Source organism: Eptesicus fuscus, chromosome 13, assembly GCF_027574615.1.
Source record: "Eptesicus fuscus isolate TK198812 chromosome 13, DD_ASM_mEF_20220401, whole genome shotgun sequence".
Taxonomy (NCBI): domain Eukaryota; kingdom Metazoa; phylum Chordata; class Mammalia; order Chiroptera; family Vespertilionidae; genus Eptesicus; species Eptesicus fuscus.
In genome coordinates this window covers 54,139,953-54,151,409 of record NC_072485.1, presented here as the reverse complement: position 1 = coordinate 54,151,409, position 11,457 = coordinate 54,139,953, and the positions used below count along the sequence as shown (strand labels likewise).

Here is an 11,457-nt window from a genome sequence, read left to right as displayed (position 1 = left end):
CTGGGCTGGGATCTCCTGGCTCAGTCGGGCAGCCTCACACATGGCCACAGCCTCTGCAGTTGTCCAGCCCGTTGCCATCCATGATCTCACTTGACCCCCATGCCAACCCTGGGATGCAGAACCTGTTACTTCTTCTCACAACAGAGGACTGACGCTTGAAATTTGCCAACGTCCTCTCACTGGTAATTGGCTGAAGAGGGACTAGAAACCCCTTTTCACTGCCCTCTCTGGCTTCCTGGAGGAAGGGTCCTAGAATGAGCTACTGAGCCCCCACCAAACCTCTTCATGCTCCCTCCTGGTTGGAAAGGAAAGTCTGAATGTGGGCTCTGGAGTTACACAGCATGGGCTCAAATCCTGGCTCCTCCACTCTCCAGCTGTGCAGCTGCCTAACCTCTCTGGGCCTTAGCTTCCTCATCTGTCGTAAAGGAAATGTAGGTGAAGAATGAATGAATGTGTGAACCAGGACTACATCCCCCTGCTCTAAGCAGAGCATAGGCACAGGCCAGCAAGTGATGCCCCAGACAAGCAGAATCTAGGGGTGTGGTGGGGCTAGGGAATAAAGAGAAGAATCCTGTGGGCCGGAGTTTCAAGGCGGATGTGAAGGTTAGGCAAGAACTATCTAGGAATATGGAGGAGAAGGGCATTCCAGATGAGGCAAAGGCCTCGGGTAAAGGTCAGAGGCAGGAATGGACCTGTGTGGGAGGAGCAGGGATGGAGTTTGGGTCCAGATGGCTGGGGGCACTGGCCCACAGGGAGGTGGGTCTTCATGGCAAGTGAGGGCTGAGTGGCAAGCCTAGAGAATGGCTCAGCTCTCTCCAAGGTTGCAGTGGTTGAACCCATCCTGTTACCCTCCTTATCCCCTCTCTCCAGTTCCCTGGGCTGCCAGGACCTCTGGACAAAGGGCTGGGTGGGAGAGACAGCTGTGCAGGCCTCCTGCCTGCTGCAGGGGATTAGTTGGCACCACCACAGTAGTGGGGGGAGGGGGGAAGACCTGGCTCCCTGGCGCTGTCCACCCCTATATACCCTTTAACTTTTTGCTGCCCGGACTCCTCACTTTCATGTTTAAAGGCATGTTCCTACTCATTTTTTAGTGCTCTGTGTTAGACACTGGGGACATAGACATTGGGGACTGCCCAGCTAGATGTGCCTTTGTCCATCACTGTCCCAGCCCCAGGCCCTCTGAGACCCTTGATGTCTCTCCCAGCAAATCCTTTCTTCTCTTTCCACTGGCTCCTTCCAGGACATATGGTCAAGTCACTGCCCTCTTCAAACCAGCAAACAAACCTTTTCTTGACCTCATCTCTTATCTCTTCTCAGCTAAACTCCTTAAAGTTGTCTGCAGGATCTCCACTTCCTCATTGAAGACACTGTCCCCCAGATGCATCTCCTCTTCTTCCTGGGCACAGAGCTGGACTACATTTCCCAGCCTCCCTTGCAGTTAGGTGAGGCCTTGCACATGCGTTCTGGCCAGTGTGATAAAAGCAAGCCACTTTCAGTCAGGCACCCCCAAACCTCCAGAGCATGTTTCCTGCACTCCTCCCAAGGCTGGCTTGATGCAGATGAGCATGGTGCCTTTGGAAGGCTCTTGCTGATGATGGTAGAGTCCCAAGACAGAGGAGCCAGGGTATCTGAATCATTTTGGATGCAAGGTTCCAGCTACTCAGGAACATTTGTTTTGGTCTCTCTGTCTCTCTCTCTCTCTCTCTCCGCTCTCATTAGAAATGAAAAATAAACTGTCATATTTGAACCACAGAAAATATCTGACTTGCTATCCATTAAAAAAAATGAGGAATTTGGTTCCCCTTCTCCTCCATCTCCCCAAATGGGACAACCCAGGAAAGCAGGGAAGAGGGAGCCTGGAACCCGGAAAAGAGGGTTGGAAGTGGAAAACTTTCTGCTTCTGGGGCAAGATATGGCCAATGAACTTATACAAGTTTGATCTCAGCTTGAAGTTGTTCCTGTTTGATTCCATCTGTGACTGCCATCTGCCCTCCCCGAACCACTATGACAAGTGTGTGAGACTCCTTGGGGAAATGTGAAAGGCAGGGCCACACATGGGTGACCAAGGCTTGGGGACCTAGCCCTTGGGGAGGAGGCTAAAGCTGGGTAGGTGCTGACACAGTTGATGGGGGTGGCGAGGAAAGGGTTAAGGGGTCTGTGAGCAGGATTGGCTCTCTGCTCAGTGAGGGCAGTAAAATCAGCATGTCGCCTCCAATTTGCTCCGGCCTGACCTTGAACGTGAATCATTCCATCACAATGTCCTTATTGATTTCCACAGGAAGAGGATTAAGCCCAGAAAATCGGGGCTGGAACTCGAGCCCCAAGCAAGGAAAATGGGATGGTTCTGGGGCTCAAAACCCCTCGTGTTTGCAAATACGTCACAGGGGACTGCAGGCTAGGCAGCCGCCCAGATCGCTCAGCTCGATTCCAGCTCTCCGAGTGGCTGGGACCTTGGCTTCTGTTTCTCGCCCCCCCCCTCCTCTTTTTAAAGTAAATTTATTTGGGTGGCATTGGTTAATAAAATTATATGTTTCAAGTGTACAACCCTATAACACATCATTTGTGCATGCCATGTGTGCCCGCCACCCAAAGTCTAGCCTCCTGTCACTGTATATTTGACCCCTTTGCCCTCCACCCTCCCACCATGGGCTTCTATTTCTTACCAGTCTGTGTGGCCTCTGGGGTTTTCTTAAGCTTTAAGTCACACACAGAGTGGGGAGGAAACAAGGGTTGGGGAGATGCTATAGATACCCCTTGAGTCTTGAGGCTAGTCTCTGGATTCTCCCTAACCCCAGCATAGTCAACAGAGGTTGCAAAAACTTTCTGAGCTTTATGAGACAATGGGAAAATAGATACAGAGACACTGAGACATGAAACTTACCCTCAGGACCTGCCATTCACATCCTATGTGAGAGGCATGTGCCCTGGCCCCACAGAGCTGGGACCATTCCCCAGGCCCCTCACCTGGGTGCCAGCTTCCCAGCTCCCAATGTCCTCTTCCTTCTTCCCACCCCTCCCCCTAGGAATCAGTCCAATTCCAACCAACACATGCCAACTGAGGACCTGTCCTGAGTGGGGCACGGTGCTGGGCATGGGCAGGGCAGAAGTCAGGGTGACCTCCAGGGCCATAAAATAGGGTCTTATCTTCACAGCTGAAACTCCTCCAGATTCAAAGCACACCTGACACCCTCAGAGATGCTCAGAGGCTCGATGTCTTCCCGTGGTTTATTGGATATTAAACAGAATACAGGTACAGGAGCAGAGAGTCTGCAGGAACAGCTGGGGACCATCCTGGTACAGAACCCTAACCCAATCCTGGGGGCACAGGACAACCACACATCCCGATATACAGGACGGTGCTGGCCAGAACAACCTCAGGTTCATGCTGTTTGGATCCAGGAGCACAAGTGACCTGGTGGTGGATGTGGGTGTGGGTGCGGGGTGGGGACAGCAGAGTAGGGTGTGGAAGGGGCCCTGGCCCTGGTTTTAGGGGAGACACTCTGGTTCAGAGACAAGGGTCTGACAGATGCTCAGAGAATCGGGCGGCACACACAGGGCTTGCATTCCCCACTGACAGGTGCTCTCCTGCTATCAGGCCCAGGAAGCAGTGAGCTGAGAACCAGCTCAACCACAAAACCCACCTGAAGTCCCTGCAGACACCAACGCCGCTATGTCCTTAGAGAAACGGCCACTGCAAAGCCGAGCTGCCCTCGCAGGCTGAAGGTACCCATGGAACATCTACGGCCTTGGAGGGTGGGCTGTCCAGCAACACCGAGAGGAGCTGTGCTGGGCCCTGGCTGAGGAAGTCATTCCCTCCCATCCCCACCCACAAGAGCCAGCCCTCCTGCCCGGAAGGCAGCTGTGGTGGATGGGGGCTGGGGGTGGTATGGAGTAGGCATGGGCCTGCTCTTCTAAACCTTCCCCAAATCACAATGTCAGTAACAGAATCCCAGGGCACTCAGGGGACTTGCATGTCACTGAGCCCGCTCCTCAGTCTCTGGGTCTGAGCTCACAGATGTTGGTGAGACTAGGCCCAGGAACCCGCCCTTTTTGCTTCTGGGAATTCCTTCCGGGCAGCTCTATGCAGGCCGTGTGTTGCCATTAAAGCCCTCTTTCCTTTTACTGCGTCTGTGGTTCTCCGTGGCCAAGAAAGAGAATGTGCTCCCACATCCTGACCCTGCACTTGGTCTTGGGTCCAGCTCTGATCCCAGCTTCCTAGGAAAGCTCTCACCCCCTCCACCAAAAGCACTGTGGCCAGAGTCACGGATGCGCAGGGGCTGCTGCCCTGACCCAGGGCCCATTCCAGACCTCAAGCCAGAGACAGCGTTGAGTTCCCCAAGCCCTCCGCTGTGGCACTTTCCCAAGTGTGGAGGAGGGGCAGCCTAGAGAGGGAGCCAGGGTGGGCAGGTGTGGCCTGTTCTGGTCACTCTCTGTGCCTCTGCTCATTCCAGGCTCTGCATGAACCAGCTCTCCACACCTGAAGTGTCCCCTCCCCCACCCACAGGCCAGCTGGAAACTGAAAGCAGGGGAGATGGGAGGTGGCCCGGCCAGCCCCAGCCCCTGCCCCAGGCCTCAGGACCACTGGCAGGCACAGTCAGTGGGCTCCTGCACGGTGTAGGGCACCCAGGTGGCGTTGGTGGCACAGAAGAGCTGCACGGAGCGCCGCTGCAGGCCCACCTCTCGGCAGCACTTGCAGAAGCGGGCATAGGTGTTGATGTTGTAGTTGTAGATGCTGGCGGATGGGCACCTCCCATCACAGGACACGAGGTTCACCTGGGGATGGGCAAGCCCGTGAGGCGGCCTGTGTAGCTCCCACCTCCCCAAACCCCCCTCCCCTTCCCCATCTTTGGCTGCCCCTCCCCCACCGCCTTGTGGATGCCACGCACAGGGGTGTTGCTCCTGCATTCATTCTTGCGGATGGTCATGCGGATGGTCACTTTCTTGCAGGAGCGCCCATCCTCTTTACCTAGGGGGACAGGGTGGGTGAGGTGGCCGTGGCTGAAAAGTGCTTCCAGTGGCAGCAGGATGGGCCGGACTGGGGCAGTTAGTGTCATGCTGGAGGGTCCCTCTGGCAGCGTTAGTGCCCATGCATTAGAGCCCCTCCCCATCAGAGGGCAAGCTTTTAACTCAGAGCCCTGGAAGGAGACGGTGGCACTGACGGCAGAGGAGACAGAGGAAGGTGCCTGGGGTAGCCTCGGGGGCTCTGGGCTAGGGAAGAGAAGGGTTTGGGGACAGGCAGGATGCCTCCCCACCCCAGTCCCAACATCTGTCTCTAACCTCTACTGGTGACCTCACCCCTGCCTGATTTTCAGCTTTTCTATTCAAGCATTAAGATTCTGCAATTTCTTGAATGAAGGCAACCCCAGTCCTGAGTATCATGTGTGCACACAGCAGGCTCACGCGGTTTCCCTATCTTCTGCAGGGATGGAAACGGATAGGGGTGCCGTTTCCTCTGCCTGGACCATGCCTCCCACAGACAACAACCACGTGGCTCATTCATGCCCTCGACTGCTCAAGTATCTCCTCACCACTGGCCTACCCTGAATCCCTTCTTGGAACGGCACCTCCCCCTGCACCAGTCCTCCTTCCTGACCCCTCCCCAGCCTGTTTCTGCCCAGGACAGTGTCACCACCTGGTCAGAGATGCCCTGCTGGTTATGCTGCTGAAGTGTAAGCTATAATAGGGCCTTCTGCACGGCCTCTTCCAGTTTGTTGTGAGTTCTGTCCTCATCCTAAATAAATATTTACTTTCACGCCTCCATCTGGCTTTGTAAGCTTGTGTTCTTTTTCTGAATGAGGGCCTCCACATTGCATAAGCTTCCGTCCCCATAAAACCAGAGGCACCCCCTATTATACACTGCATTTTACTAGTTATTCTGTCTCCCCCACTAAAACGGCAGCTCCGCGAGGCCTGGTGTATGCTGTGTCCACAGTGCCTAGAACAGGGCCTGGCACATTGGTGCTCAGTTAATATGTGCCAGGTGCATGGACTTGCTGTGACCCCAGGTGCCTTCTGGGAATGGGGGGAATCCTTTCTTCTGGCCTCGGGCCTCACTGCAGGTTTCCCACCACAGCGACAGGAGGACTCCCAGCCAGAGCTAAGCTGACTTTGTCCACTCTCTGTGCTCCCACGAGGCAGGGGAACTGAGTGCTGTCCTGGCCATGGCCCCTGGGTCCGGACTGAGACCAGCTGAGTGACCAGTGGGAGCAAAGCGGTGGCAGCATTGGGCATTGGTGGGCGCCAGGTGAGCGGGCACCGCTGAAGCATTTCCATGCAAGCCCAGGGGGCACAGCTTGCTACCCAGCATGCACTGTTGGCCGAAAGGCCTCTGCCAGAGGCAGGGAGCAGGGGCGCCACCCTCCCCACCCCCACCCCCAGAGCTGGGGGCACCTAGCAGGAGGGACATTGTTGGAAATAGCAATGCGGCTGCCCGCCTCCAGTTCCGTGGGCTCCCGAGAGGAGTACCTGGGTGGCAGTGGACACTAACCCGTGGAGGAGAGGCGGGGCTAACGGGGACCACGGGAAACAGGGTCCCCGGGGAACCTGGGGAGAGGGACATGGGTTGCAGGTCACATGGGAGCACACGGGACATTCAGCGAACATGAGTTGTGGGTCATAGGTCAGCCAATGAGGCACTGAGCCCAACTTCCTTGGAGTATGTGAGGTGATCATAAAAAGTCTCACATTCTAAAGCCCTCCAAGGAAGGGTCTGGGACCCGAGGGGGAGGGGAGGCATGTGGGCACAGGTGCTAAGGCTGATTGGGCCATGCATGCCTATGTGGCTCGGCTGCAGGTCCCAGGGCCAGGTGTGAGGACAGTTGCACAGACCTCTCACTCAGACCTCGCAGGGAGTCTGAATCCCACCCACAAGGCCCCTCCAAGACAGGGCTCCTGGCCACAGGGAGAATTCATGTGGTGGCGGGGAGCATCTGGGCTGGGGGCCTTGGCAGGGGCAGGCCAGTGGGCTACTGACCTCCTGGACTCAATATCCCAATGTCCCCATCTCCAACAAGAAGCAGAGGCCTTGCTGTTGGGACAGGAATGTGAGCATGGCCTCTGCCCAGCTGCCTATGTGTGCCAGTGCCTGGACCTCGTGGTGGGGGGATAATCCCTTCATCTACTCACCCCTGAAGAGCCACCACCAGAGGTGCCAGGCCAGGGCCTGGCCTTCTAGCCCCCTCATGACATGCTCTCCCCCAGCCAGAGCCCCTCACCCCTGGGTCTCCACCATGATCACTCACATGTCCTGCAGCATCCTTCCAGGGAAGGGACCACCGAGCCCCCAACCTGGAGGGAGAAGAGGGGAGGTGGGTGGAAGATCCTGTCCAGATCAGGAGCCACGATGCCAGCAAGAGGCAAAGAGTCCCAGGGACTTGATTCCTTTCCTCCCATGATGCCCCAGGCAGGACCTCCAGGCCTTGGCCAGAGGAAGAAGGGGGCCCTGGGCTGGCCATGGAAGAGCCACAGGTGTGAGGTGACTGGTTGGGACACTGGCACTAAGACTGCTGCGAATCCCACTGAGGCTGGAGCCCAGGTGAAGGTGATGCTTTCCAGCGACAGCTCCCCCTAGGGAGGGAGGGGGGCAGTAGCTGACCCTTGGGTGAGCAGCCTGGGCTCTGTCTCGGCCCTGGATAAGTTGTCCCTTTCTTCTGGGCTTAATTTCCCCATTTCTAAAATGGGAGCCATTCTCCCTTAGAGTCCTCCTCCTCTACTGTGAAATGGATAAGACAATGGCTATGACGGTTCTTTGTGAATAAATATGAGTGTGAGTTTCTATATGTGTGTAATTTTGTGAGCATAGATGCGTGCGTACATGTGTGATTGTGTGTATGAGAGTATGACTGTGTGTGTGTATTTATGTTCTAGGTAAGGTCAGAAATCTTTAAATGCCAATATTCACCTCAGGAGCTTTAATAATTTAACAATAACCCCAAACCCTCCAGGAAATCCTTGCCCTTGGGAAGTACCCATAGTGACAGCTGTCCACACTAGTGCAAAAGTGCGGTGGTGTGTGATAGTGAGTGATGTGTGCGCTGGCATATTGGGGTGTTAATGTCCCCGCGGAGTGTGTGGTGTGTGTGAGCAGTCGACTGTTTGTGGTGGTGTGTCTGTAACAGTGTGTATTTGTGTGTATCTGTGTGTTGCCCTGTGATGTGTGAGGTGGTCAGAGCCAAAACGCATGGAGAGATGTGGAGCTGGGGTGGCGGGGCAGGCACAGGCTCTGGGAACCCCTCCTCCCACCTCCTGCACAAAGGACCTCTCCCCACCCCACTAGTAAGAGAGCCGATGCCCCTGGCCTCAGGCCATGGTGCAGGGGGGGAGGCCGACACTGACCTTGGCACACTCAGTCTCATTGAGCGGCGGGCAGCTGATGGGCGAGCGGACGAGCACGGCGCCCAGGGGGGTGCTGCTGCAGTGGTGGCGGGCGCACTCTGCAATCCAGGATGCCCCGGGCTGGAGGGCACAGAGGTGGGCGATGGGGACCGTGGCCAGATGGATGGCCCGAGTGAACCCATAGGGTATAGCTCCAAAGACAGGTGCAGCCCCAAACCTAGCACTGCCCAGGACCCCATCTGTACCCAGCCCTGGGTCCTGGTCCTCAGTGTCTCCTGCTGGAACCCCTTCCTAGGTGGGCATTGAAGGGGTTGCATACCAAGAACAGGGAGGTGGTGCCGTTGGGGAAAGTGAAGAGGCAGGACACGTTCCTGCAGGAGCCGCAGCAGGCCGCCAGGTCCCGCGGGTGTTCATACTCCTGGTTCTGCAGGACAGGGAGGGACGGGATGGGCTCAGCGCATGCCCACCTCCGCCCTCCTGCCTCTCCCACTGCCTCTTGTCTCTGAGCCCAGAGCAGAGCCCTCTGCAGATGCTCAGGAAGGGGATCCCCAGGCTCCTTCTATCTCGGGCAGGAAGGTCATTCCCTGTCTACTCCGTGGTTCCTTTGCTGCGGTTCCTGGGCTCAGCCCCCGTGATGAAGAGCTCCCCGACCCCTTCCGAAGACAGCATCGCTGGTGATTACAGGTGCCAGTTTCGGTTCCAGATAGACCTCAGGCTGAGTCCCAGTTCCTGTGGGACTTTTGGCAAAGGATTGGACCTCCCTAAACCTCAGTGTTTTTTTTTTCATCTGAAAATAGGAACAATTCTAAGCTTGTTTATTCAATTAGTATTTCTTTAGCCCTCACTAGAAGCCAGTAACTATTCTAAGCATGGGGCATGTAGAAGTGTTCAACAAATGATAGCAGGAACGTAAACACAGAGATAGAAAAAACTAGGGGATATGCCAGCCATAGAAGGCACTCCATAAATGTGTTCTCGGTCAAACCCCCACCCTTGCCAGGCCTTCACTCCTGCTGTTCCCCTCCTGGCCTCGCCCACCCCAGCCCCGTTTCCAGCACTTGCCACAGAGGTCTCCGGAGCCCCTGATGCCCACGCTCTAGCGAGACTTGTCTAGAGAGCTTGGGGAGAGCTGGAGGGCCCCTCTGGTTCTTGGAGCACCTGGGCTCTGCCAGGCCAGCCCTTCTAACACGCCCCCTCCCCGTCCCATGCTGTTCCCTACCGCCTCGCAGTGGACATCACACAGCACAGAGGTGGTGTTGATCTGGTAGAAGCCGGTGAGAGGGTCCAGCAGGTCAGTGCAGCGGGAGGTGTGGCACACGCCATCGGCGGAGAGCTCCACCACCGTCTGGCCCGGCTGCATCACCCCCAGCTCTCGGCTCAGACATACGGCAGCCTTCACTGCATGGGCGTGCAGGGTGGCCCCGGTCACCGAGAGCCCAGCACCCACCCCGCCCATGGCTCACTCACCCTGGCTCTACCTCCCCGCTCACCGCACTCGTATTTGGCGCAGCCACACACGTTCTCCTCGCTGTGCATGAACTCCTCGTCCAGCTGGGACTTCTCCCACTGGGTGGGGCAGAGGCGGTCAGCACCCCGGGAGGGAAGGCCCCGCCCCGCCCAGCCCCGCCCTCGGGAGCAGTCTGCCACCTGAGTCCCCCTCTCTCTCCTTGCAGCGGTGGAGAAGGGACTGGCGGGCCTGGGGACCCTTGGCACCCTGTGAGCTCAGTCACCCTCCCACCGAGGTTCCCTGCTGAGGAGCACCCCAGTGTCTTCTCTGGGCCTCAGGCCTCTCCTGTCACTCTGAGCACCCACTGGCCCCATCAACAGGGGACCGATGAGTGACTGTGGCACAGCATCTCGCTGGGCTCATGCTACGTCCCTTCTTCCTTCACCCGGTGAAGGGAGAGAGAGAGGATGGGACAGGAGGCAAAGTGAGAGGAGATGCATGTAGAGGTTTGGGGCGGGGGGAGATACATATAATTCATAAAATTATGTGAAAAACATAACTTTAAACATAACTTTGCAGGTTTCCTGGCTCCCGATCCTGGCTCTGTGATTGCTAGCTACATGACCTTAACCTTAGTGTCCTTGTGTTTACGTAAAATTGAGTTAATCATAGAATCATTGGGTTGTCGTGAGAATTAATGTGATAATATACATAAAAGCCCTAGGAGAGCGCCTGGCATACAGTTAGCTCTCAATTAATATTAGCTACCATCGTATCATCACCACCATCATCATCATCTTCACCATCCTCCCCATCCCCACCGTCATCATCACCAGCATCCTCATCATCCCCATCTTCATCATCATGGTACTTCACCCTCACAACTCTGAAGCGTGACCATGCCCACTTTGCACATAAGGGCACTGTGCCCAGAGAACAGGGCTGAGGACTTGAATACTGACCTGCAACCAAGGCTCTGTGTCCTAGATGGAAGGAACAGGGTCTCCAGGGGAAGGGGTGCGGAGGGAGGAGAGGAAACGGGGCAGGCCAGGGGAGGGGCAGGCTCTACGTACCAGATGGCACCGGGGCACTGGGATTGTGTCGCAGTCACACTCTGAAAAACAGGAGGAGCCAGGACCCACCTCACCAGAGATGTCCAGGTGGAGGACCTTCGGGCCTCCAGACGCCTCACTGCAGGCGCAGCCCTCCTCCAGCCTGCCTCCATGCCCCTAGCTGAGGCACCACTAGCAAACGTAAGGGAGGCAGCCGCTCCAGCTTCAGGGCGAGGAGCTCCAGGGCAGAGTGGCTGTGAAGCACCCTTCTGGGAAACGCACGCAGCTGATGGCTTTAAGTGCCTACTCTACGCCGAGCTTCCCTCTGTGCTCTGGGGACAAAGCAATGACTGAGACAGACTAAAACCCCTGCCTTCATGAAGTTTACATCCAGGCCCAGAAAAAGACAAGCAAAATATCCAGGTGCGAAATAGAGTTTCTTGACTCTTTTTAAAACATGTTTTTATTGATTTCAAAGAGATAAAGAGGGAGAGATAGACACATCAATGGTGAGAGAGAATCATGGATAGGCTGCCTCCTGCACGCCCCCTACTGGAGATCGAGCCCACAGCCCAGGCATGTGCCATGACTGGGAATAGAACCGTGACCTCCTGGTTCATGGGT

General features: G+C 56.2%; 1 protein-coding gene across 1 annotated transcript in view; it reads right to left on the bottom strand.

The window, feature by feature from the left end:
* Window positions 1-4,572: 4,572 nt before the first annotated feature.
* The window catches only part of OTOG (otogelin), a 72,678-nt gene continuing 65,793 nt past the window's right edge, over window positions 4,573-11,457 (bottom strand). Inside the window, exons 49-56 of the mRNA XM_054725353.1 lie at window positions 10,855-10,895; window positions 9,825-9,900; window positions 9,554-9,732; window positions 8,654-8,758; window positions 8,335-8,454; window positions 7,242-7,287; window positions 4,887-4,966; window positions 4,573-4,773 (exon numbers count right to left, since the gene is read on the bottom strand). Coding sequence (XP_054581328.1) covers window positions 4,573-4,773; window positions 4,887-4,966; window positions 7,242-7,287; window positions 8,335-8,454; window positions 8,654-8,758; window positions 9,554-9,732; window positions 9,825-9,900; window positions 10,855-10,895 — 848 coding nt within the window. The remainder of the gene's footprint in view (window positions 4,774-4,886; window positions 4,967-7,241; window positions 7,288-8,334; window positions 8,455-8,653; window positions 8,759-9,553; window positions 9,733-9,824; window positions 9,901-10,854; window positions 10,896-11,457) is intronic.